The 27829-nt window shown below is 44.8% G+C and overlaps 1 protein-coding gene across 1 annotated transcript in view; it reads left to right on the top strand.

Moving 5' to 3' along the window:
- Positions 1-14618, top strand: part of HS3ST6 (heparan sulfate-glucosamine 3-sulfotransferase 6) — a 77535-nt gene extending 62917 nt beyond the window's left edge. Inside the window, exon 2 of the mRNA XM_075319451.1 lies at positions 13718-14618. Within this exon, the coding sequence (XP_075175566.1) occupies positions 13718-14336 (619 nt within the window). The 3' untranslated portion in view covers positions 14337-14618. The remainder of the gene's footprint in view (positions 1-13717) is intronic.
- The last annotated feature ends 13211 nt before the right edge of the window (positions 14619-27829 follow it).

Here is a 27829-nt window from a genome sequence, read left to right on the forward strand (position 1 = left end):
GTGTGTGTGTGTATGTCCGCTAAAGGAATCTGCACAGTCGCATTTACAAACATGAAGTTTTGCGCAAAATTTTGCACAGACACCTCATGTGACTCAGGGAACGTCATTGACTATGTTTTGAGGGGAAATTTTAACCCTGCGCTTTACAGTTATTCACAAAAAATCCCCGCTTACCTACTGTTTGGATATGTGAGGTAATATATTGACTGTTTTAACAGTTAGCCAGGATATTTATCAGGCAGCCTAAAGCAACCAATCACAGGTCTGCTTCTATTTTGCTACAGGTCATTAATAGTAGCTCTGATTGGTTGCTATAAGCAACAAAGGACATTCTTATTAATAATAATAATAGTAATAATCTTTATTTCTATAGCGCCAACATATTCCGCAGCGCTTTACAAATCAAATCATTCTTGGTAAAAGAACACAGCTTATGTGTCAGTTAATAAGAATTTAGTGGTGAGAGGGGGTAGGGAGAAAGAGAGTGGGAGAGAGGGAGAGTGGGAAGGAGGGAGAGTGGGAGAGAGTGGGAAAAAGGGGGAGAGAGGGAGAGAGGGAGAGAGGGAGCGTGGGAAAGAGGGAGAGTGGGAGAGAGGGAGCGTGGGAAAGAGGGAGAGTGGGAAGGAGGGAGAGTGGGAGAGAGTGGGAAAGAGGGAGAGTGGGAGAGAGTGGGAAAAAGGGGGAGAGAGGGAGAGAGGGAGAGAGGGAGAGTGGGAGAGAGGGAGAGTGGGAGAGAGGGAGCGTGGGAAAGAGGGAGAGTGGGAAGGAGGGAGAGTGGGAGAGAGTGGGAAAGAGGGAGAGTGGGAGAGAGTGGGAAAAAGGGGGAGAGTGGGAGAGAGGGAGAGTGGGAGAGAGGGAGAGTGGGTGAGGGAGAGTGGGAGAGATGGAGAGTGGGAGAGAGGGAGAGTGGGAGAGAGGGAGAGTGGGAGAGAGGGAGAGTGGGAGAGAGGGAGAGTGGGTGAGGGAGAGTGGGAGAGAGGGAGAGAGGGAGAGTGGGAGAGAGGAAGAGTGGGAGAGAGGGAGAGTGGGAGAGAGGAAGAGTGGGAGAGAGGGAGAGTTGGAGAGAGGGAGAGTGGGAGAGAGGGAGAGAGGGAGAGTGGGAGAAAGGGAGAGAGGGAGAGTTGGAGAGGGAGCGTGTAAGAAAGGGAGAGTGGGAGAGAGGGAGAGTGGGAGAAAGGGAGAGAGGGAGAGTGGGAGAGAGGGAGAGTGGGAGAGAGGGCGCGTGGGAGACAGAAAGTGGGAGACAGAAAGTGGGAGAGAGGGAGAGAGAAAGTGGAAGAGTGGGAGAGAAGAGCGTGGGAATGGGGGAGAGTGGGACAGAGGGAGAGAGAGAGTATAGAGAGAGCATGGGAGAGTGGGAGAGAGGGAGATAGAAAGTAGAAGAGTGGGGGAGAGAGAGGGCGACATAGAGCGTGGGGGAGAAAGTGGGAGAGAGACTTAGTTACTATCCCGGGCAACTCCAGGTACTAAAACTAGTCAACTTAAAATTTTTGTAACTACCTAAAAATATTAATTCCTTTCTTGCTGAGGCGAATTTTTTTGTTTTTGCACATTCAACTTTTTCTTTTTTTTTCCCCCAAGAGCTATATATATATATATATATATATATATATATATATATATATATATATATTTCTCTGACATTCCTATACGAGGGTTTAATTTTTTTTTTGCCTGTAACGAGTTTTATTTTTGAATGACGCCATTCACTTTACCACATAAGATATTGAAGAACAATAAAAAAAAATTCCAAGTGGGGTGAAATGATGACAAAAAAAAATCAATTTTACATTTGCATGAATCTCCAGGTCAATACGATTACAGTGATACCAAACTTGTATAGTTTTATTACTTTAGTGGCTTACAAAAACTGGGGAACTTTGTAAAACTAAATCTGGTTTGTGTTGTTATTGTCTGAGATGCATCATTTTTATTTTGTATGAAAAGTATATCTCCATCAATCACTGTAACTTCATTCGTACTTTTTGCTCTAAAGGGGTATTTACATCCCCAAGATCCTATCCCAATATGCAGTAGGTATAATAATAATAATGATATTAGCTGATACCTCCAATTATAAATGTAGTATGTAGTACAGTTCTCCTGATTAGCTGTGTCTTACCTCATGTGCAGGACATTGCAGCTCAGGTATCCTACAACCTTAGGTATCCTGGTTACGACTGCAAGCAACTAACATGTTTTTCGTTTTATAAGACGCGCTGGTTTATAAGATGCATGCAAAATTTAGAGAAAAATAAGGTAAAAAAAAATGAGTCTGTCTTATAAACTGGTGGTGTCTTACCGGGGGGGAGTGGCAGTGGTGATGGAGCGGGGTCATAGGAGGTAGGGGTGACGGTGAAACGGGGTCAAAGGAGGCAGGGGCGGTGGTGTATCGGGGTCACAGGAGGAAGGGGCAGTGGTGTATCGGAGTCACAAGAGGCAGGGGCGGTGGTGGAGCCGGGTCACAGGAGGCAGGGGTGGTGGTGGAGCGAGGCCACAGGAGGCAGGAGTGGTGGTGTATCGGCATCACAGGAGGCAGGAGTGGTGGTGTATCGGCATCACAGGAGGCAGGGGCGGTGGTGTATCGGCATCACAGGAGGCAGGAGTGGTGGTGTATCGGCATCACAGGAGGCAGGGGCGGTGGTGTATCGGCATCACAGGAGGCAGGGGCGGTGGTGTATCGGGATCACAGGAGGCAGGGGCAGTGGTGGAGCCGGGTCACAGGAGGCAGGGGTAGTGGTGGAGTAGGGCGATACTGCAGGCGATGACAAGCCAAGATCTCAGCTGCGCACGCGCCACCTCCGGGTGCCATTTTACTTAAGTTCCCTGCTGGGAGATCAAAGGGCCAGAGGTGGTGCGGGTGCAGATGAGAGCTTGAGCCAAGAGTTCTATCTGCACACGTGCCGACTCCGGACAACATTATTTGAAGCCTGCGCCGCTGACATTTTGAGGATGGCCCCTACCTCATCGCATGCAGCGAGCACCAACTCAGCGCCCGCAGCCCCCAGCATTGCCCCTTCCTCCTGCGACCCCTCTCCACCCCCCAGTAAGCTACATTCGGATTATAAGACGCACCCCTCTTTTCCTCCCAAATTTGTGGGAGGAAAAGTACGTCTTATTATCCGAAAAATATGGTAACTGTCACTATATGAGTAATGTAACGATGAATACCTAAGCTGCAATGCCCTGCACATGAGGTAAGAGACATAGCTAATCAGGAGAACTATACTACATTTCTAATTTAAGGTATTTGCAATAGTTTAATTTTCATGATACTAAACGTTGAATGAACAACTTCTTGTATCCAGGCATGCCCCAGGTTTCTGCCGCTGCTTTCCTATTTTTGGTCCTGGGCTTTCCATGTAATGATGATTTTTTTTTTCGGTCGTTTTGGATCCGATTACGACTTTTGTCCTTGTTGGCACCAATGAAAATTCTGTATGGATTAAGTTACCTATAAAGAAGAGAAGTTGGTGAATAACAGAATAATCCAGACTGCAATGTTTCTAACACCACCGGAGAGGCCCGTAAACCCAGCGGAGCGTCCACGGAGCGGCCCAAAGCATCAATAGACCTTTGTGGAAAGTGGGGTGGTGGTGGGGGAGCGACGAATACTTGAATCTGCTCCATCGAGACATTGATTTCTGAAGCCATGATTATTTCCACAGTATTTGTGCAGGTGATTGCTATAACCTTGTGTAACATTTGGGATCTGTATCGCACAGTCCACCATGGCCAAAAAATGAAAGAGAAAAATTGTTTCTCCTGCCAAACCCCAATAACCCGCGGAAACCTTCTTTTTTATATAAATAGGATCAGTAAATGGAACATTCTGATAGAACTTCTAGGCTATTGAATATGATCATGATATAACAGTGGGGGTCACCTTTTTCGAGACTCTATTTGGGGAGTCATCGACTGCCAAAGTAGTGGAAAAAAAGTCTCAGAACCTCTCGGAAAGCAGCAATTTCCTCACCCTATATTAATGCTGCGATACTAAAGCTGGCGTTCAATGGCGCTCTATGGGGGTGCGGACTGGGCGTGGTTATAAAAATTAAAAATTACCTAATGCCCTGGCTCATGGATATTTTTTTTATATGTTATTAACTTGGCGGAACGTTCTACAATAGAAAACGCCCTATAAGAGACATTCACGATGTTCAATGCCTATAGAACTCCCCATTAAATGTGCTACATAAACGTAGGTCTTTTTAGGTTTGAAATTCTGCTCTGATATCTGTATAGGTGAGCTCTGCAGTGTTGACTTGATAAATATTAGAATTTTTACTTTATGCAGCCACCACTAGAGGGAGCTCAGTGTATGGGGATTTATACAGCCACCACTAGGAGGAGCTCATTGCATACAGATTTATACAGCCACCACTAGGGGGAGCTCACTACATACAGATTTATACAGCCACCACTAGAGGGAGCTCATTACATACAGATTTATACAGCCACCACTAGAGGGAGCTCATTACATACAGATTTATGCAGCCACCACTAGAGGGAACTCACTACATACAGATTCATACAGCCACCACCAGAGGGAGCTCATTACATACAGATTTATACAGCCACCACTAGAGGGAGCTCACTACATACAGATTAATACAGCCACCACTAGAGGGAGCTCATTACATACAGATTTATACAGCCACCACTAGGGGGAGCTCACTACATACAGATTTATACAGCCACCACTAGAGGGAGCTCACTACATACAGATTTATACAGCCACCACTAGGGGGAGCTCATTACATACAGATTTATACAGCCACCACTAGCTCTCTGTGTGTGGATTTACTACAGATGTATACATCTACTACTAGGAGCAGCTTACTATATGTGGAAATATACATTTAGAACTATGAGGAGCTCACTATATACAGATTTATACAGCCATCACTAGGGGGAGCTAACTGTATAGAGATAGATACAGGCACCACTAGGTAGAAATCACTGTACTGTATGGGGATTTATACAGTCACCACTAGAAGGAGCACACCATATGTGGAAATATACAGTTACAACTATGAGGAGCTCACTACATACAGATTTATACAGCCACCACTAGAAGGCGCTTACTGTATGTGGATATATATAGCCGCAACTAGGAGGAGCACACTGTATATAGATATATACAGCCACCACTAGGGGGAGCTCAATGTTTATGGATTTATACAGCCACCACTGGGAGGCGCTCACTACATATGTATTTATATAGCCACCACTAGGAAGAACTTCAAACAAAAAGATTTCTAACCACTATTAGAGGGAGCTCACTACATACAGATTTATATATCGTGACTAGAAGAAGCTCATTACATATAGATATATACAACCACCACTAGGGGGATCTCACTACATAGAGATTTATACAGGCAGCACTAGAAGGAGATCACTACATACAGATATATACAGCCACCACTAGAAGGAGCTCACTACATACAAATATATACAGCCACCACTAGGGGGAGCTCACTACATACAGGTTTATACAGCCACCACTAGGGGGAGCTCAGTACATATAGATTTATACAGCCACCACTAGGGGGAGCTCACTACATACAGATTATACAGCCACCACTAGAAGGAGCTCACTACATACAGATTTATACACTCACCACTAGGGGGAGCTCACTTCATACAGATTTATACAACCACCACTAGGGGGAGCTCACTACATAGTGATTTATACAGCCCCCACTAGAAGGAGCTCACTACATACAGATATATACAGCCACCACTAGAGGGAGCTCACTATATACAAATATATACAGCCACCACTAGAAGGAGCTCACTACATACAAATATATACAGCCACCACTAGGGGGATCTCACAACATACAGGTTTATACAACCACCACTAGGGGGAGCTCACTACATACAGATTTATACAACCACCACTAGGGGGAGCTCACTACATACAGGTTTATACAGCCCCCACTAGAAGGAGCTCACTACATACAGATATATACAGCCACCACTAGAAGGAGCTCACTACATACAAATATATACAGCCACCACTAGAAGGAGCTCACTACATACAAATATATACAGCCACCACTAGGGGGATCTCACAACATACAGGTTTATACAGCCACCACTAGAGGGAGCTCACTACATACAGATATATGCAGCCACCACTAGAAGGAGCTCACTACATACAGATTTATACAGCCACCACTAGGGGGAGCTTACTACATACAGATTTATACAGCCACCACTAGGGGGAGCTCACTACATACAGATTTATACAGCCACCACTAGGGGGAGCTCACTAAATACAGATTTATATAACCACTCTAGGGAGAGGCCACTACATACAGATTTATACAGCCACCACTAGGGGGAGCTCACTACATCCAGATTTATACAGCCACCACTAGGGGGAGCTCACTACATACAGATTTATACAGCCACCACTAGAGGGAGCTCACTACATACAGATTTATACAGCCACCACTAGGGGGAGCTCACTACATACAGATTTATATAACCACTCTAGGGAGAGGCCACTACATATACGGTAGAATTAATACAGCTAGTATTGTGTAAGTGTATAAATCTGTATCTAGTGCGCTCCCCTTAGTGATGACTGCAACATGTCAAAAAATATTTTGGAATATATTAGTGCCAGGCTGTACACAAACGTCACGTGGCCTGTGTCCCTTTAATTCATACAACGAATAGTTAATACAAGGTAAAAAAATAAAGGTAAAGTAATATATAGAAAGTGTTTGTATCATGTATTTAATTTGCATAAAAGGTATACCTCCCCGGGCACTATGCAGGCACAGTGTTACTGAGGTTGGCATGGCTTTAGTCAGAGCACAAGGTATTTTATGGACCTTCGGACCACCTGTGCTTCGTCTGGTTATTGCCCATGAAAGAGCCCCACAGATGCCGTCTAACATTGTACAAAGCCCCTAAACTTTGCTTTACAAACTATAATTCCTGCCATTAAACATGAAAGGCCTCTGCTAAATGCAGGAGAAGTGCACAAGCGCTCGGGAAAACATCCATAAACCGGGTGATTATATGCACACTATGCTTTTATCTGAATCATGTGTTATAGAAATATGAATCCTACATAAAACCTAAAAAAACATGTCCATATGTCATACTTTAAAAGTAGATTTTTAGAGGAATATGTCCCCTTAAACGCATTTTCCCACTTTTAAGAGTTTGGGCTCGCCGGGGTCCAGCACCGTCTTTCCATCGCATAGTACTGTTATAGTAGTTATATTCTTGTTCATAGGGAGCAGTATTATAGTAGTTATATTCTTGTACATAGGGGCAGTATTATAGTAGTTATATTCTTGTTCATAGGGGCAGTATTATAGTAGTTATATTCTTGTTCATAGGGAGCAGTATTATAGTAGTTATATTCTTGTTCATAGGGGTAGTATTATAGTAGTTGTATTCTTGTACATACAGGGCAGTATTATAGTAGTTATATTCTTGTTCATATGGGCAGTATTATAGTAGTTATATTCTTGTACATAGGGGGCAGTATTATAGTAGTTATATTCTTGTATATAGGAGCAGTATTATAGTAGTTATATTCTTGTATATAGGGGGCAGTATTATAGTAGTTATATTCTTGTACATGGGGGCAGTATTATAGTAGTTATATTCTTGTTCATAGGGGCAGTATTATAGTAGTTATATTCTTGTACATAGGGGCAGTATTATAGTAGTTATATTCTTGTACATAGGGGGCAGTATTATAGTAGTTATATTCTTGTACATAGGGACAGTATTATAGTAGTTATATTCTTGTACATAGGGGGCAGTATTATAGTAGTTATATTCTTGTATATAGGAGCAGTATTATAGTAGTTATATTCTTGTTCATAGGGAGCAGTATTATAGTGGTTATATTCTTGTACATAGGGGCAGTATTATAGTAGTTATATTCTTGTACATAGGAGCAGTATTATAGTAGTTATATTCTTGTACACAGGAGCAGTATTATAGTAGTTATATTCTTGTACATAGGGACAGTATTATAGTAGTTATATTCTTGTACATAGGGGGCAGTATTATAGTAGTTATATTCTTGTATATAGGAGCAGTATTATAGTAGTTATATTCTTGTACATAGGGGGCAGTGTTATAGTAGTTATATTCTTGTACATAGGGGGCAGTATTATAGTAGTTATATTCTTGTACATAGGGGGCAGTATTATAGTAGTTATATTCTTGTACATAGGGGCAGTATTATAGTAGTTATATTCTTGTACATAGGGGCAGTATTATAGTAGTTATATTCTTGTACATAGGGGCAGTATTATAGTAGTTATATTCTTGTACATAGGGGGCAGTGTTATAGTAGTTATATTCTTGTACATAGGGGGCAGTATTATAGTAGTTATATTCTTGTACATAGGGGACAGTATTATAGTAGTTATATTCTTGTACATAGGGGGCAGTATTATAGTAGTTATATTCTTGTACATAGGGGCAGTATTATAGTAGTTATATTCTTGTACATAGGGGCAGTATTATAGTAGTTATATTCTTGTACATAGGGGCAGTATTATAGTAGTTATATTCTTGTACATAGGGGCAGTATTATAGTAGTGTTATTCTTGTACATAGGGGGCAGTATTATAGCAGTTATATTCTTGTACATAGGAGCAGTATTATAGTAGTTATATTCTTGTACATAGGGGGCAGTATTATAGTAGTTATATTCTTGTACATAGGGGCAGTATTATAGTAGTTATATTCTTGTACATAGGGGGCAGTATTATAGTAGTTATATTCTTGTACATAGGGGCAGTATTATAGTAGTTATATTCTTGTACATAGCAGCAGTATTATAGTAGTTATATTCTTGTACACAGGGGCAGTATTATAGAAGTTATATTCTTGTACATAGGGGGCAATAATATAATAGGTATATTCTTTTATACTGCACAAGTAATTGTTGATGATGATATAATTGAGGCCTGGGAACAGTATGTAGACATCATTACAGTATCTGCGTTCTGATTGACAGGTTCAGTATTGGATGACAACAGTTGTAGGGTTTATTCGAGGAGCAGGACAGGAAAATAACGATTGACTTGTCATGCACCCTTTACTACTGGAGCAGGAAATCCCAGTGTAGGTTATTATTTCCGGAATATTCTTGCTGGCTGCAGTCTGTCCGGGCGTCTTCCATTCCCAAGAGCGACAGAAAAGTGAAAATACAGGCCTTTGGTTTAATCATTTGTATAAATACAAAACACGACTCTTCTTTGTATTCTGAGTCTTTCCTGAATTGACCTTGGCCATATGTCATCGGATAGTCACTGAGGTGCAGATGGGCGTTACAGATCAATTTGGGTTTGCTTTGAAAATATAAAGGTTTTCTTTTTCAGTAGACGGTTAAAACATTCATAAAATAAAGTTTAAGGGTCAAATGGTCCTTACAATTGAAAGACACTTTTTTGTTTAAAGGGAACCTGTCAGCAGAAATGTCCCCTAAAACCTAACAGATTCCCCCTCTGCAGCTCCTGGGCTGCATTCTATAAAGGTCCCTGTTATGATTGTGCCCACTTTCTGACCGAAAAAAAGTGTTTATAAAGTTGTACCTTTTTGGCTTCTGATTCTGTAAATCCGTCACGGGGGCGGGCTGCCTGATGGTTGTTATTCTGCCCCCTGGTCCTGTATGCCGCCCCCATCGCTGATTTCAATACTTCTGGACGCCGCCCACTGCTCCAGCCATCCCCGCGCATGCCCAGTGCCCATCTCTCGGGGATGAGCACTGTGCCCAGCGTCACCGCTGGTGACGTGCACGCAGGGTTAAGATTATGGGCGGTGCTGTGATGTTTATTCCTAAGTAACCGCCCATAATCGCGGGACCGCGCTTTCGGTGTAGTCACTGCTCCGCGCTCTTCCCATCTATTTCCTGCCTCGGGGCAAGATGGGAAGGAGGCGAAGTGAGGTCAGCAGCAGCGCGCTTGCGCAGAAAGAAGCAGGCCGAGGGGGAAAGCGCGGTCCCGCGATTATAGGCGGTTGCTTAGGAATAAACATCACAGCACCGCCCATAATCTTAACCCTGCGTGCACGTCACCAGCGGTGACGCTGGGCACAGTGCTCATCCCCGAGAGATGGGCACTGGGCATGCGCGGGGATGGCTGGAGCAGTGGGCGGCGTCCAGAAGTATTGAAATCAGCGATGGGGGCGGCATACAGGACCAGGGGGCAGAATAACGGCCATCAGGCAGCCCGCCCCCGTGACGGATTTACAGAATCAGAAGCCAAAAAGGTACAACTTTATAAACACTTTTTTTCGGTCAGAAAGTGGGCACAATCATAACAGGGACCTTTATAGAATGCAGCCCAGGAGCTGCAGAGGGGGAATCTGTTAGGTTTTAGGGGACATTTCTGCTGACAGGTTCCCTTTAAATTCTCACCAGTTATCATGATTTGCGATGTCAGTGTTGCAAATTTTAGTTGTCACGATTCCTCTGTGCAGAGCATCTTATGTCGCGGGCGGGGAGGACGCCGCTGCGCTGCGCTCGCTAACGCTCGGGTCCGGCGCTGCTGCGACGGCTGCTCGGTGGCTCGAGCGGTGGGCCGGATCCAGGGACTCGAGCGGCACTCCTCGCCCGTGAGTGAAAGGGGTGGTTGGTTTGGGGGATTTAGTCCGTGACGCCACCCACGGGTTGTGGTGAGGTTGGGCACCACCGCTGCTGGTGACGGGGATCCTGGGAGCGATGGCAGGGAGCAGCTGGGTTGTTGTTCTCCCCCTCCGTGGGTAGGGGTTGGTGGTCACGGGGCCCGGTGAGGTGACGGCAAGGTGCAGGGTCGCCTGGACTGCGAAGCGCGGTGCCGGAAGGCACGGTTGTACTCACTCAGCTACAAATGTACGCAAAGTCTCTGGTAAACCAAACGGCTGGATGGACGGGTCCCACAGCCGGCTGCTGTGGCTTCTCCCGGACGGTTGGTGGTGGCTGCCTTTCCCTGCACCTTTGTGTATGTTCGGTCCTGATGGATTCCCACCGGTAACCCGCTCCCCAGCGTATATATGGGCCGGAGGAGCCCTTTTGCCCGCAGGCTCTCTCCCTTGGAACTCTAGCTGTGGCGGTAGCTGTATTTCCTTCTACTGGTCGGACGGTTGCCTTCAATCGGGTCTTGGCTGTTAGGAAACCCCTGGGGTTCCGGTCACTGACGGATTTGACCTCTAATGGCGACTCCAAGCTTGGTCGGGGTCCGCAGGCCCTGCCTGTGTGTGCTGGCTTCACTTTGCTCCCCAGTTCGGTACCGGCGGGCCACCGCCCGTCCCCGGTCCTACGGTTTCGCGTTGATTCGCCTCTCCTGCAGACGGCCACCACCGTCTGCCAACCTTGCTCTTAGTGCCCGGGCCACACACCCGGACACGGTCAGTTTGCTCCTCTACTACTCCACTCCTCACTCTTTCACTTTCCTAATTGCTCTCTCCTCAACTCCACTGAACTGAACTCCTTCTCCCGCCTCCAGGACTGTGAACTCCTCAGTGGATGGGGCCAACCGCCTGGCTCCACCCCACCTGGTGTGGACATCAGCCCGTGGAGGGAGGCAACAAGGATTTTGTGTCTGGCTGATGTGCCTGTCTCAGGGTGGGGGTGTGTGTTGTAGTACCTGTGATGACCTGGCTAGTCCAGGGCGCCACACTTGCACATAGGAGATGCTCTGCTGCCCTTTCCTGGAATACTGAGCTGGCAGTGACAGGATTCCTCTGTGCAGAGCATCTTGCACCCATAGGAGATGCTCTGCTGCGCTTTCCTGGATTACTGAGCCGGCAATGACACAATTCCTCTGTGCAGAGCATCTTGCATGTTAGGAGATGCTCTGCTGTCCTTTCCTGGGCTACTGAGCTGGCAGTGACAGGATACCTCTGTGCAGAGCATCTTGCACATTAGGAGATGTTCTGCTGTGTTTTCCTGAGCTATGGAGCTGGCAGGTTGATTGTCAGCTCAGGATTCCATGTTGGTGCGAATTACTCAGGTGTTCCACGTTCCTGGTAATTGCTCTGCTTCTTTACTGAGCATGCGCTGCCAGAACCTCGCCAGTCGTACATTCTGGTTCTGTAGTTGTGCTGTTGGCTTGTGTTTCTGCATGTGTTCTGATCTTTGTTTCTTGACCCCGGACTGTTATTTGACTGTTCTCTGCCCGCCCCTTGTTCCTATTGCGACCTCCTGGCTTTTAACCTTGGACCGTTACCTGACCACATCTCAGCTTTCTCCTTGAATCGATTACGTGCCCTCCTGGAATTCTGACCCTCGGATTGTGACTTGACTATGCTTCTGTGTACTCCCTGTATCCATACATGTCCTCCTGTTACCAGATCCCGGCTTTCCTGACTACTCTTCTCTCTGTACTATCCATAAGTAGTGACTTGCATTACATTAGTCCTATGTTTTCTGAGTTGATTCCAGGCTGTAGTGAATTGGATTTTTCGCACTGCCTGTGACATGCTGCTGCACAGAGTCCAGTCTCTCGCCTCTCCTGTGCCTTAAGCTTGCTTTATACGCTGCAATTAATCGTGCGATCACATTTGCGATCGCACCCACCCCCATCGTTTGTGCGTCACGGGCAATTTGTTGCCCGTGTCGCACAAATTCAGTAACCCTCGTCACACGCATCGGCGAACATCCTCTTCCTGAAGAGGGAGGAACGTTCGGCGTCACAGCGACGTCACACAGCCGCCGGCTAATAGACGTAACATCCCGCCCACCTCCTTCCTTCCGCATTGCCGGCGGCCGCAGGTAAGCTGCAGTTCATCATTCCGGGGGTGTTACACGGAGCGATGTGTGCTGCCTCGGGAACAATGAACAACCGGCACGCAGAAGGACGTTCGATATTTTGATAATGAGCGACGTGTCAACGAGCAACGATAAGGTGAGTATTTTTGCTCGTTCACACTCGCTCGTAGCTGTCACACGCTACGATATGTCAAATGATGCCGGATGTGCGTCACTTATGACGTGACCCCGACGACATTTCGTATGATATATCGTAGTGTGTAAAGCCCGCTTTAGACTCTGGAGAACCCTACACCCAATTAAAAAAAACCTGTAAAACTATAGCTTGTGCTACATGTAATCTGGCAACACCAGGCGATGACAAAATGAAAAATCTCTCCTAAAAGTAGATTGAAAAGTTTGATGGCAATGTCCGTTGAGGTTGTTATTGTAATGAAGACCATATTGTTGGCACTTGACTTTTTCCTTTGGAAAGATCTAAGGAACTGCTTAATAAAAGTTACAACATCTTGACAGTAAAAGACACTTTTTTGGGAGTGGGGGGAATTATGTTATTAACATTAAAGAAAAACTCCTGGAGGGGAACACAAGGGCTCCTGCTGGTTCTTACGTGGTTCCTACCATACAGCTGGACCAATAAATACCCCTTAGAGGGCTTGTCGAGTTTGAAGAACCCATCTCCTTACACCCTATTACGTAATTCTAAGTTAACCGAGGCGGGGGATTCTTCGTTTGAGATCCTCATGTCTTCGTCAGAGTGGAAAGTGGTCATAAAAAGTGCCTTTGTTCCTCTGGAGGATCCAATGTGAATAGGCACATGTAGTACTTACCGTAATTTCTCCCAAAGTTGTGCTCCAGAAAAATCGAACACTTAATTCTAGCTTTGCCCCACAGATCATCAGTGATCTGCTTATGGAAATCCATTAATTCAATCAGCACTAACACATAAAATCTCTTTTTTTTTTTACTTAGGAACTTGATGCCTCGGACTTTAGAAGGACAGATCACGATGGAGAAGACTCCAAGTTACTTTGTAACCCCAGAGGCACCAAGACGGATTTACAACATGTCCAAGGACACAAAGCTGATCGTGGTGGTCAGAAATCCAGTGACCAGGGCCATCTCTGACTACACACAGACACTATCAAAAACTCCATCCTTACCCTCTTTCCAAGCGTTGGCCTTCAAAAACACCAGCGTGGGGACAATTGATACTACCTGGAGTGCCATCCGTATTGGCATCTATGCTAAGCACTTAGAGAACTGGCTCCAATACTTCCCCATCTCGAAATTCCTTTTTGTCAGCGGGGAGAGACTGGTCAGTGACCCAGCTGGGGAAATGGGCCGAGTTCAGGATTTTTTGGGGTTAAAGAGGATCATAACTGATAAACATTTCTACTTCAACAAAACCAAGGGATTTCCTTGCCTGAAGAAGCCAGAGGGAAGTGGTAAACCAAGATGTCTAGGCAAATCCAAGGGGCGCCCACACCCCGATATCGATAAGACACTCTTGTTACGTCTTCAGGAGTTCTACCGACTGTACAACATGAAGTTCTACCAGATGACTGGCCATAACTTTGGTTGGGACTGATGTTTTTCTATGCTATTGACTGGACTAGTATCTTTTAATATGACAAAATGGGGCATTTATTTGGTTATCCAATGCATAACCCCTCTACCAGGGCCAAAAATAGTCTTGGGAGGGTAAATGCCTATTAGAAATTCGAAAATCACAATCACATTTGAAGACTTGGGTCCGATTTAAGACTTTTTTTTTACTATTTTAATAAGTATTTATATAAGAGTGAACGATATATATATACCTATGGTGTAGAGACCAATATTTCAAGAACAAGTAATAAAAAAAATAAAATGGAAACAATTGAATGTCTCATATTACCGGAGCATGAGAAGGCCCAAGAGGTCAAGTATGAGGAGTTGGATAATGATGTGTGAAACTTTTGGGGCCATTCTACTTATTTTGCATTGGGTCACTGACCATTACTTCTCTATCTGGGCCTTCTCCTCATGGGTTACCTCCATGGAACATTCATTAAAGGTTTTGAGGCCTTGGTTAGCCATTTTATACAAGACGATGGCCATTAGATGACTATTACAATGGAGCAGGGGGCTTCCTATAGTTATGTCGTACTGTGAGATAACAAGGATGGGTTACTATTTAAAAAGCTCTGTGCAGTCACCCATATATTATAGCCAATTACTACTGAAACCTATAAGTCATTGGCTAATTAGTTTCTGTACCTATTTTAGCCCCTACATGACTCTAATAAATCATCTGACAGTAAAACATAAACATTTTTCAAGCTGAGGCAGATCCCATTAAGAATTTGAGGTCACACTGAAAGTTGAGGTCCCAAAAAGTTGAGGTCATAACAGTTGATTAGTGTAGTCTGGATCCTCTTAAAAAGTTCGAGGTCACACTGGTTGGATAGTATTGTGTATCTCCTCAAAAAGGTGAGGTCACACAGAGGGATAGTGTGGTGGATTTTCTCAAAAAGGTGAGGTCAAACAGGGTGGTTGTGTGGTGGATCCTCTCAAAAAGGTGAGGTCACAAAGAAGGATAGTGTGGTGGTGCCTCTTAAAAAGGTGAGGTCAAACAGGGTTTTAGTGTGGTGGATCCTATCAAAAAGATGAGGTCAAACAGAGTGATTGTGTGGTGGATCCTCTTAAAAAGGTGAAGTTACACAGAGGGATAGTGTGGTAGATTTTCTCAAAAAGGTGAGGTCAAACAGGGTGGTAGTGTGGTGGACCATCTTAAAATGGTGAGGTCATAAAGAGGGTTAGTGTGGTGGATCCTCCCAAAAAGATGAGGTCAAACAGAGTAATAGTGTGGTGGATCATCTTAAAAAGGTGAGGCCACAAAGAAAGATAGTGTGATGAAGCCTCTTAAAAAGGTAAGGTCAAACAGAGTGTTCATGTGGTGGAACATCTCAAAAAGCGAGGTCAAAAAGAGTAATAGTGTGGTGGAGCATCTTATAGAGGCAAGGTCACACAGAGTGATAGTGTGGTGGATACTCTCAAAAAGGTGAGTGATAGTTTGGAGGATCCTCTCAAAAGTAGAGGTCACAGACCAGGATAGTGTGATGCATCTCTCCTTCAAAAATTGATAGTGTAGTGATTTCCCTGAAATGATAAAATTACATTAAGTGATACTGTGATTAATCCTTTTAGAAGTTGAAGTTACTCAGGGCAACAGCATGGTGAATAGCCCAAAATGTAAGTTACCCAGGGTGGATCCTCTCCAAACATTGGGGTTACACAGCGGGAACCCTGTACAGAACCTTCAGAAAGTTGAGGTGACACAGTGGCATAATCTAGTGGTAAGGTCCCCTAAGATGTTGAGGTTCCTGAAAGGTACAGTGTAGTGGATTCCCAATGGGGATCCTCTCCGAAAGTTGAGGTCACACAGTGGCATTCTTTGGTGGATCCCAAAAAAGGTGATGTCACATAAACGGAAAGTATGGTAAAGTCCCTTAAAATGTTGAGGTTACTGAGAGGCATAGTGTAGTAGATCCTCAGAAATGAATGTAAGTTCACACAAGGGTATAGTGTAGTGGATTCCTAAAAAGATCCGGTTACCTAGAGGTATAGTGTTGAGATCACCTACGTGGATAATGTGATACATTCCCCTGTAAGTTGAGGTCACACAGGTTGATAGTATGGTGGATCTCACAAAACATTTGAGGCCACACAAGGGTATAGCGTGATAGATCTCACCCTCCTGAAAAAGTCAACGTCACAGAAGGATGGTTCCCATAAAAGTGTAAATTAACCAAGTGGATTTCACTGTAGATTATCTCAAACAGAGAAGGTCACACAGATTTATAGTAGATCCTCAAAAAATGGGGTCATGTGGATGATTGTGGGGTGAATATCCTAACAACTTGAGATCAGAGAATATGATACTGTAGTGGATCTACCCTTATACTTGAGGTCATCCAACCAAAGTGATGGGGTGATGGATCCCCTCCAAAAGTTGAGGTTCCACAAGTTGATGGATTGGTGCATCATATTTAAGGTTGAAGTACCCAGGGTACTACGATGATCAATTCCTGCCAATGGTCGAGGGGAAGATGTGATGGATCGTGATAGGGTTTAGAAACCAAAATATTAGTAAATACATCTTTGTTGTGAAATCTGTTTTAGAAAATTCTCCCCTGAGGGCATTTTCCCCATGGCCTATGCTGTGGATTTGTTTTTTAATGAAGTACCTGAAACGGAATACAGATTCTGTGAATATTACAGCGAGAAACCATCACACAACTATACGAATACAAGTGAGAAAAAAAAAATTAGAAACTCACAGGAGTCCTCATTAGTAAAGATCTTCCCATGTTTCTCGCCTTGGTCACCCCTGACATTGCCGTTGATTATCGAAGGCTCCCGCAGCTGTTTTTGACCTATTTCCACTCCTGTGCGACCTGCAGAAACTAGAACACATCAGCAGTATCTCTGGGAAGACATTCCTGCAGTCTTACCTTACCCCGGCACTCGCACCCTGGGCCAATGCTATTACCAGCTGCCATTCAGTGCAGGGCCCAGAGCAGAAAACAATGGCTGTCACCGGCTCAATCACCGCACTTTGAAATACAATCACAGAAAAGAGTCAGTGAAAGAGGAGACGGGCGGCCGCACTGTACACAGGACACATGAAAGGTAATGGGATAGCTGCAAAATATTACATATATTCAGGAGGATACAAGCCCTCTCATGTTCACCATCGGGGGTGACTATAGGGGGTGCAGAAGTAGCCCACCATGTGACGCTCCCCAGTTATGGCGAAGCTACAACACTCACCATTGCTCAGGAATTATAGTATCTGATGAGATCGAAAACATATGTAAAGCTGAAGGAATTCATAATTCTAGTTTGTAATTCATCTTTTAACTGCAAACCACTTGTCGGAAATGTTGGAGGTTGTCATTGCTGGGGTCGAGTTTAGAGAAGCTCTTGGGATTTCTGTTGCCTTAAGCAAAATGTTAACTGGTTCAACCCTTCTCTAAACTGGATATGGGAAACTGTAGGGGTAGAGTATAGACCTGCCAAAATAATCCCCAGCAGAGAAAGGTGCTACTGTCTGGGAAAGGTTCCACCAAGAGAGGGTGAACATGTTCGGGAAAGGTGCCACCAGGAAAGCTTGCAATTGTCAGGGCTAGGATTCCACCAGGAAATTGTGAAACTGTTAGGCCGCTTTCACCTTGCGTTTTCACCTAGGTTCACTGGACTCGTTCCGTACGATCCCCCCCTCCCGCAAAACTAACCCCCCCACTCCCGCAAAACGTGCAGGCCATTGACTACAATGGAGCAGACGGAGTCAGCGTATGCTCTGTCTTGCACAATTTTCGGGCATATACGTTTTCTGAAGATGGACACCCAAACGTGGTCTACTCTAGTAAGATAGGGAATGGTTCCACCAGGTAAGGAAATCTCAGGCAGGTGTGCCACCAGGAGAACTAGAAACTGTCTGGCAAGGGTGCCACCAGGAAATGGTGCTACTGTCAGGAAAGGGCCCCACCAGTTAAGGGTGATACTCTCAGAGAAGTGTGCCACCAGGAAAGGCATGTACTCTTAAGGAACAGTGCCACCAGGAATGGGTAAAACTGTCAGGGATAGAATACCACTAGGATAGGGTGAAACTATTAGGGAAAGATTCCACCAAGAGAGGGTGCTACAATTAGAGAAGGGTGCCACCAGAAAAGAAAGCTACTCTCAGGGAAGAGTGCCCCAAAGAAAGGGTGTTACTGTCAGGAAAGGGTGCCATCAAGTAAGGATGATACTGTCAGGGATGGGTGCCACCTTGAGATCATGAAACCATCAGGGAAAGGTGCCATGAGGAGAGGGTGCTATTGTCAGTGAAGGGTGCTACAAGGAAAGTGTGCTATTGTCAGGGAATATAGCCAACAGTGAAGAATGCTACTGTCTGGGAGGAGTGCCACCAGACAAAAAATGCTACTGTCAGAGAAATGTACCACCAGGACAGGGTCCTACTGACAGGGAAGGAGAACCACCAGAAAAAGGTGGTACTATCTGGGAAGAGTGTCACTAGGAAAGGGTGCTACTATAAAGAAAGGATGCTAACAGGAAAGGGTACAATTGGCAAGGAAGGGTGCTGTCACACTAGGTACGGGGAGTACAAAGCAAATAGCAAAAGGGAAGGGAAGGGGAACCATGCGTCTAGGGAAGGAGAGATGGTGACCCCTGACCAAACCTACCTTTGGTCCCTGGTGTCTCTCACCATCCTAAATAGGTTCCTCACCTATGAGCCAAGCTGGATACCTGACCCTAGGTATCCCTAGTGTTGGACCCTAAATAGTGAACGGGTGGGATGAGGTCTATGTCAGCCCCACTAAACACTAAAGAAGACACAAGGAGGACACACAGGGGAAAAGTGCATGAACTACTTATTCACAGATGACTCAGGTAGAAGTTCAGCAAAGTTTCAGCAATGATAGCACAGATGAGTATAAGCCATCTTCCTGCAACCAGAGTTTGAAAGATCTGAATAATATCACCATCACAAGTCCAGGGAAGATGGGGGTATTTCAATACAAGGGGAATGCTGATAATCAGCAGCTGGACAGAATGAGAGCTCAGCTGGGTCCTAAAGGGAAAGAGATGAAACCCCGGCAGGAAAACCACCTAGTACAATGAATACAAACAGCAAGAACAATAGAAAGTCAGGGAGCAATTTTCATAGCCAAACACTGTGACCTTCTATTGCCAGAAACCACATGACTCTCTGTAACCCGTGACACACCCATGACAGGTAACATCAGGGAAAAGTGCTACCGAGTGAGAAGAGTGCTACTGTTAGAAAAGGGAGTCAACAAGGGAGAGTGTTTCTGAGTGAGGAGGGCTATTGTCAGAGGAGGGCACAATCAGGAAAAAATGCTACACTCTGGTAAGGGTACCATAGGGAAAAAGTGCTACTACTAGGAAGGGTGCCTACCAAGAAAGAGTGCTAGAGTCAGAGAACAGTGCTACTGTAATATAAGGATGCCACACAGGACTGGCGCTATAGTTCCCTAAGCTAAACAGTAAGACTGGAAAATCACAAATACATCCAATCGAGACATTCATGTGAATTAAGTGAATTACAGATGTATGCGGCCCAATGCCAGTAAGCGGTCTCTAAAGGTGTGCTGACTTTCCATATCAATGTGCCACCTATACGGCTGCTACAAGGTAATTCTGCGGAGTCAAGTGCTCAAAGCGCTGCCCCTGATGATCAGTCCTAATGAGCCTGCTTTGAGTAATGAATGGAGGAACACCTCATTAACCTCTAATGATCAGCAGATGATTAGCGCCTTGGAAATTTCCATTAGCCAATTATCAATCTCAAGAAATCTCCCAAACAAGACGGAGCTATTGAATTTCCTTCATTACGGATTAAGGCTAACAAAGTATTTTGTGCGTGAGTCTACATGTGGGGATTATACAAATGTTAAAGCCTAACTAAATTTGGAACCTAAAAAAATCATGATAGATGGCATCTCTGTCCAGATTTCCACTCCCTAGATCTCGGAAGCTGAGATATGAGGAATTGTTTAGTGTACACTGTTGGAACATTCCTAGATCCTCCAGGGATTTAGGTCCTAAAATGCTGTCCGTTAAGTCAAGTTACTCAAAGGAAAGAAACCCACAAGCTAAAGCAACTGTACAGGATGAGGATCCTACTGAACAGCTCCACATAGCTCAGCGTCCTTGACCAGTGGTCATAGAAGACATATGACAGGTGATTCAGTTCTACAGCATGAGGACCCCACGGAAAATCTCCTCACATCTCAGCTTCATGAGACGGTACCACTCTGAAGAAAAAGAGTTGAAGCAGTTGTATGGTGGATGGAGGACCCCACCGAGAAGCTTCTCATATCCCAGCTTCTTGAGCCGGTACCACTCTGAAGAAGAGTTGAAGCAACTAAATAGTAGTGGGAGGACCCCACCAAAAAACTACTCATATCTGATCTTCTTGAACCGATACCACTATGAAAAAGAATGTACGCAACTGAATGGTAGGTGGAGGACCACAACGAAAAACTACTCATATCTGAACTGCTTGACCCGGTACCACTCTGAAAAAGAGTTGGTACCATTCTGAAGAAGAAGAGTTGCAGAAGCTGTATGGTGGGTGGAGAACCTCACCAAACAGCTCCTCATATCTCAGCTTCTTGAGCTGGAACCAGTCTGAAGAACAAGAGTTCCAAGCTGATGTGTATACACACAAAAAAAGGAGTACAATTTCCATAAAATGTAATAAATTTTATTTAGCAAAAAATAGGATAAAAACACTAATACATGTACACTCAAAATACATCAATTATGAGGATAAAGGAGGACCTCTACCAAAAACATCACCCCCCACATAGAAGTATGTGTATGTGCTCAATAGAAGCATATAATAATGCCTGTGACAACCATATAAATGATGGAGGTAAAAATATCCTGAAATCAGGTAATGGCTTTAGTAATGATTACACAGTGGCTCCTGAACCTAACCAAGGGTAGATACCTATGCCAATCATGATGGTAGTACTAGATGGAATAATCAATAATCAGTACAACTTACCCATATGGAGACGAAAAGGAGCACAAGAGCACACCCAGTGGGGGGAAGAAGAAACCGCAACCAATCCTGAACGCGTATCGCTACTGCTTCCTCAGCAGGATGGAGGCAGGGGTGAGAGCGCGTTCATTCCCCCGTGTTCAGGTTTAAATACCCCAGATCATTTAATCAGTACCCAGGTGGCGCGCCCGCGTCACAGCGGCGCACGCGTAATGAAAAGCCCTCAGTATTTGTGAACTTCACTATGCAGCACTCAAGCCTCAGTGCGCATGTCCCGGAAAAGATTCCGATGACGTCATTGAGCATGCGCACTGGGCTGAAAGAGGCCGCAAGGTGCATACACCCAGAGGGATTTCCATGGAGCGCGCGCACAGACGCACGCACGTCACAGGGGGACAAAAAGCAGCCATGAATACCAACAGAGTAAGTATGAATGATACAATGTAATCCCGGTTTCTCCAATATATATATATAGAGAGAAAGATCGTACACAGGTGGGGGGAGTATTAAATACGTGATCATTTATTTTCTATAATAGAAAAGACCGATCTGCCTTGGCGATGATCGCACAGTTACAGCAGTTAATCGCTATAAGCACATGTGTGCACACATGTGCAAACCGCACAGTTACAGCGATGAATCGCTGTCAATACACGTGTGCACACATATGTAAACATGCACATGAATCGGATATAATTAAGTACAGAAGAAATATAGAAAAATAACGCACAAGTTGGAACCACGGGTGAAAAAAAGGGGGGGAGGGCAACCCACATAATTGTGGAATGCCAACTAGAATATCTACATACCATAAGTATATCGTAAGTATATATAATATAATACAATTATATGGCCATATGTAGACAGAGCCGCCATATGGCAAAGCGTGTATAGAGATTGATAAAGAGGGTTTTAATTCATCTTATTAATACAGACGATCAATAAGTCTTATGCAATGACTAAAAATGCAAAACTATATCACCCGAGGTACCAAAATAGCACAAAGCATACAATAATATATATAATAAATAACATCAAACAATTATAGATTCCATGAATTCCATGTATATGTTCATGGGATCAGATACGGTACAGTCTCCTCCACGCTGAAAATGGAAACTCGGGTAGGCAAATGGTGTTGACAACTGCTTTACTCCATGGGATTACAGGGGCATAAATCCAAATGATGCAAAATCACTTAAAAACAAGAGAACAAACAAACACAATTAAAAATGAATCACAAAACACCATAGAACGAGATTTACTCCACAACTCTCTACAAAAATGGGGCGAAGCTGAGCTTCTCATTGAGCCCTCTTGGTGTCATGGTGCCAAGGGTAACTATCCATCTACACTCTAATTGTGCCAATTGTTTTTTTAGGTCACCCCCTCTGATACCGCAGTGTAACATATCAATACCTTTCAGTTTAAGTCCAGATGCGTCACATCCATGAAAAGTTTTGAAATGTCTGGGAATTGTCCTCAGGGTTGTATCATCTGTCACCTGTCTCGAGTTTGCAATATCTCGGACGTGCTCCCTCGTCCTCACCCGGAGTTGTCTTGAGGTCAAGCCAACATACAGTTTGGAACAGGGGCACGTAGCGAGGTATATGACAAACGAACTCTTGCAGGTAATGTATTTTTGAATCTTAAAATACTTTTTACCATCGGATGATCGAAAGTCGGTACCCTGGATGATGGTGTTATCTTTACAGGCCAAGCACTCACCACATGTAAAGCAACCCCTTCTCCTGGTGGGCTGTTGTGTCAGAAATGGATTGGTCACCTGGGCCACATAGTGACTATCAACAAGAATGTTTTTTGTGTGTATACACATCAGCTTGGTAGTCATTATGATGGAGTTTTTCCAGACATTTAATCCTACTTTAAGGGCATTATAAGAAAAAACTGTTGAGAGTGATATAATGACTTTACAGCCCTTTTTTTGGTCTTTGGTTCTTTTTGTGTTTTGAAGAACAAGAGTTGAAGCAGCTGTATGGTGGGTGGAGGACCCCATCAAACAGCTCCACATCTCTCAGCTTCCCAGTCAGTACCACTGAAGAAGAGTTGAAGTAGCTGTATGGTGAGTAGAGGAACTCACCAAGAAGCTCCTCATATCTCTGCTTCTTGAGCTGGTACCATTCTGGAGAAGAAGAGTTGAAGCAACTGTATGATGGGTGGACGACCTCACCGAAAAGCTCCTCATATCTATGCATTTTGAGCCGGTACCAGTCTGGAGAACAAGAGTTGAAGCAGCTGCATGGTGTATGGAGGACCCCACCAAACAGCTCCTCATATCAAAACCTCTTGGCCAGTACCCCTTTGAAGAAAAAGAATTGAACCTGTATGGTGGGTGATCAAACCAAACTGCTCCTCATGTCTCAACTTTTTGAGCCAGTACAACTCTGAAGAAGAAGAGTTGAAGCAGTTGTATAGTGGGTGGCGGACCCCACCAAACAGCTCCTCATATCTCAGCTTCTTGAGCTGGTACTACTTTGAAGAAGATTTGAAGCAGCTGTATGGTGGGTGGATGACCCCACCAAACAACTCCTCATATCGCAGCTTCTTGAGCAAGGGGATATTGGACTTATCACCTCTCCATAAGGCTGATGATGAGTTTTTGAGACCTCACCAATCACTATACTTTTTTCAAATGGGGGACTTGGGACCCCCATTCTTGTGTTTGGTGGGGGTTCCAGCTTATAAAAAAAACCTACCGGTATCAACTGTGTGTATCAGTCCAAGAAGTAGTAGCCAACTCCAGACTCCTGGTATTCTGCACGATCTTTGATGTGACAGTGTCTAGCAGAATACCCTCAAACATTTATCAGGAAGACTTGCTGACACCTGTAGTCCTCCGACAGCTGCAGGTTGCCTTCTCATTACAGGCCGAGTGTTATATTTCCATCCACATAAACATCTGCTGCAGCTGCTCTCTAACAATGGGTGCGCATCCTGCATGCCCCTGAGAATCTGTCTCGTTCTGACAGAGGGGGCCGGTGTGTTTACAGCAACATAAAGGGCGCAAATGACATGAAATCAATCGTGGTCCCGAGCTGCACACATGAAGCAGAGTCCTGATAACTGTACCGAGCTATTTTAAGGTCACCGGTGAAAGGCCGATGATGGAGCGAGGAGGGATCATTGCAAAGAGACGGAGAAAGAGGAATGAGGACGTCCCAGATGTGTCAGGTCCTCGCCGGAATCTGGGTATTTATAATACATGGCCTCCCGTATACTGCACACTGTATATCTGCAATATACACTGTTATCTGATCCACAGTGTCTTCCCAATGCAAGAGTTCAGTGGTCTCAACGGTTAGGTGACCACTGCATTGGTGTCATAATCCCTGGTGTTTAGTGACTTGATGTCCATAATCCCTGGTGTCTAGTAGTTTGGAGCCCCAGTCCATGCTGTCAGTAGTTTCCAGTCCATACTGTCCATCCCACGTGTCTAGTGGTTTGGTGTCACTTTGCATAGAGGTTTATAAAGCAGTCCTTGTGGTCAAGTGGTTTTGGGTCACAAAATTTAAGTATTTGAAAATTCAGGAGTTGAAGACCCTGTCCAGTGCCAAATGCCGGGAATCTAGTGATTTGGAACCTATCATATTGTCCAGTGTTTAGTCATGTGTCTAATTCTTGGTGTCTAGTGGTTTGGTACCCCTATTGCTGGTGTATAGTCATTTATACCACAGTCCTGGTGGTCAAATGGTTTTATGTCCCAGTTCCAAACATTAAGTAAATTACACCATTAATAACATCTAAAATTCCTAATCATTGTTGTCTCCTTCCCAGTGTGTTATGGCTAGAGTTTGGAAACTAATGATTTTGTGTCCTCGTCTCTGATGTCCAGCTGGTACAACCCTCTAAGCCCCGGTCTAGGTGGTTAGATATTCACTCATGTGTACCAGTATGGTGTCCAAGTCACTGGTGTGTCCTATTCCGGGGTACATAGTGGATTTATGTTCTAATCCCTGCTATTTAGTAGTTTGATGTCCTGATTCCTGGTGTCCTGTGGTTTTTTGTCCTAGTTTCTTGTGTCTAGTAATATGGTGTCCTAGTCCCTTGTGTCTAGTAGTTTATTGTCCTAGTGTTATGATCTGGTCACCATGGGCGTTCACAAAAATCCCATCCGCAGAAAAACACAAGAGTAGTTGGAACCTGAGCTGACTGCAATCCCCTATCTGTCAGACCACACTAGAAGTAGCCGTGGAGCGTTCCTAAACACACCTAGATGCCTCGTCACAGCCGGAGAAACTTACTACACTTCACAGATAGAAATGAGGAAACCTATCTTGCCTCAGAGTAGTCCCCAAAGGAATAGCAAACCCTCAATATATAAACCCAACGGTGATGTAAGAAAACACAATACACAGATAGGAAATATAGATTAGCAAAGGCGAGGTCCGACTTCCTAGATCGAACAGGACAAGACAGATAACTGATTGCGGACAACAAAAAACCCTGCAAAATATACCACTCTCCTGATAATAAAAAATACTGAGACCACACGGACTCTCCCCCCACTATATCAGATACTCTTGTAAATAATGGAGAATCAAAATACCGAAAAAACCCTAATGAAACAAATAGAACAGCGAGAATCTCCTTTTTCTTGCAGTGAGGACTGCAGAGGGGGAACCCCCATGCTCATCAAAACAGAAAGACAATTCCTCTCCTGCAAGAAAACAGACTTTAAGCAAAATGAAAAGAAACACAACCACCCTTAGGTTTGGATCAGGCAATAAAGCAAAGAACTTGCAACTTATTTGGAATAGTACAGGCACAGGATAAATGGAAGGACAAACTCCAAGCCAATTCAGAGACTGAGGATAAACATCTATCACCGGCCCCAGCCAGCAGACACTGCTCTACTATATAGCCCAGGTTGATCTGCAATTGGGCCTCCCAAACTCCCAATTAACTTCCACAACTGTTCAGTCAGTCAGCTTCACCCCCAGTCCTGACCACCAGAGGGAACTCCAAACGATCACCCCTTTGAATGACATTCAAAACACCTAGTCTCTGGGGTCTAGTAGTTTGTTGTCCTAGTCTCTGGTGTCTAGTAGTTTGTTGTCCTAGTCTCTGGTGTTGAGTAGTTTGGTGTCCTAGACACTGCTGTTGAGTAGTTTGGTATCCTGATCCCTAGAGTCTAGTATTTTCATGTCCTAGCCTCTAGTATCTACTATAATATTACTATCAGGGTCAGGACAAGAGACAGGGAGAAGCAGGAGACTCAGATGTTGCTACCCTTAAGCAAAATTCTGGGATGAGGGTCAACTTAGGGCCCCCCTATAGCTTGAGGCTAAGTGGCAGGCCCCCGTCCAGTCTCACACTTCCCGGTCACGCTCGGTGTGACGTATCCCTCTTTCTCCCTAAACGGGTCACGCTCTGCCGTGACAGATCAACATTGAATTTTGCACCCAAAATTTAATTGGTGAGGAACCACCAAAGCGGATTTCCCCTTTAAGGGTCGCATGGTAGGGTCTCTTATGGGTTCCCATTGGTTACCCCGGAAAGTCACTGAGCTCTGTGTCCTCCGACCCCCTGGTTGTGCGCTGTCACAGGCTCACAGGGGTTTGTTGTTCTCCCCCAAGTAACGGACTGCGCTCTCTTGCTCTCTCTTTTGTCTTCTAGTAAGACATCCGACCGTAATATTCTCACCCCCCGCCGGAGGTTTTTAGTGTTCTGGGTTTTTTTTAATTCCAGACTTTCCCAAGTGCCCGTATCACTGTGGAAATGGTGAAACAGATCCTATTTATCAGCTGAGCGGCCACATTCAGAGACAGCTTCATTCATATGTAAAGTGTCCGGGCCGAGGTCCCAAGCAGCTCGTGAATGAGAGCTCCACTAGTATTCCACCAGGGAAGCCGTCTGTAGCGACACCATTCTGTGTAGACTATGCCATGTGAACCGGCCTCCACGCCAAGAGAAAGGGCCCCATTACTGTGCCATCAATAGGCCTCAATAGGCTCCAGCCCGGAGCGGGGGGATGTATGGCGGAGGGGATTAAGACTTCTCAAGGGTTACACAAACCCTTCACCTACAAAGAAATACAAGAAACAAAACTAATTGCTGCCCTCAATTCAGGACGGTCAAGTATTTCTATTCATGACGGGAGTGAGAAGCCACTTATTGTATTGTCCAGGGGTAAATGCCCACTTCATTAGCCGGGCACAATGGCTGCGCCGCTCACAGCCCGCGAGTAATGGATGCAAGTAGGAGACTGGTGAGGGAGGGAGAAGGAGCTGCTATTCTAAGGAATAAGGTAATCGCTGCAGTCATCGCATCTACAAGCAATTGAGAATGTGCACTTATAATACACACCTCAGCTTCTGCAGAACCTCATAATACACCTCAGCTGCTGAAGAACCTTATAATACACCTCAGCTGCTGAAGAACCTTATAATACACCTCAGCTGCTGCAGAACCTCATAATACACCTCAGCTGCTGCAGAACCTTATAATACACCTCAGCTGCTGAAGAACCTCATAATACA

Source organism: Anomaloglossus baeobatrachus, chromosome 7 (genome assembly GCF_048569485.1).
Source record: "Anomaloglossus baeobatrachus isolate aAnoBae1 chromosome 7, aAnoBae1.hap1, whole genome shotgun sequence".
Lineage (NCBI taxonomy): Eukaryota > Metazoa > Chordata > Amphibia > Anura > Aromobatidae > Anomaloglossus > Anomaloglossus baeobatrachus.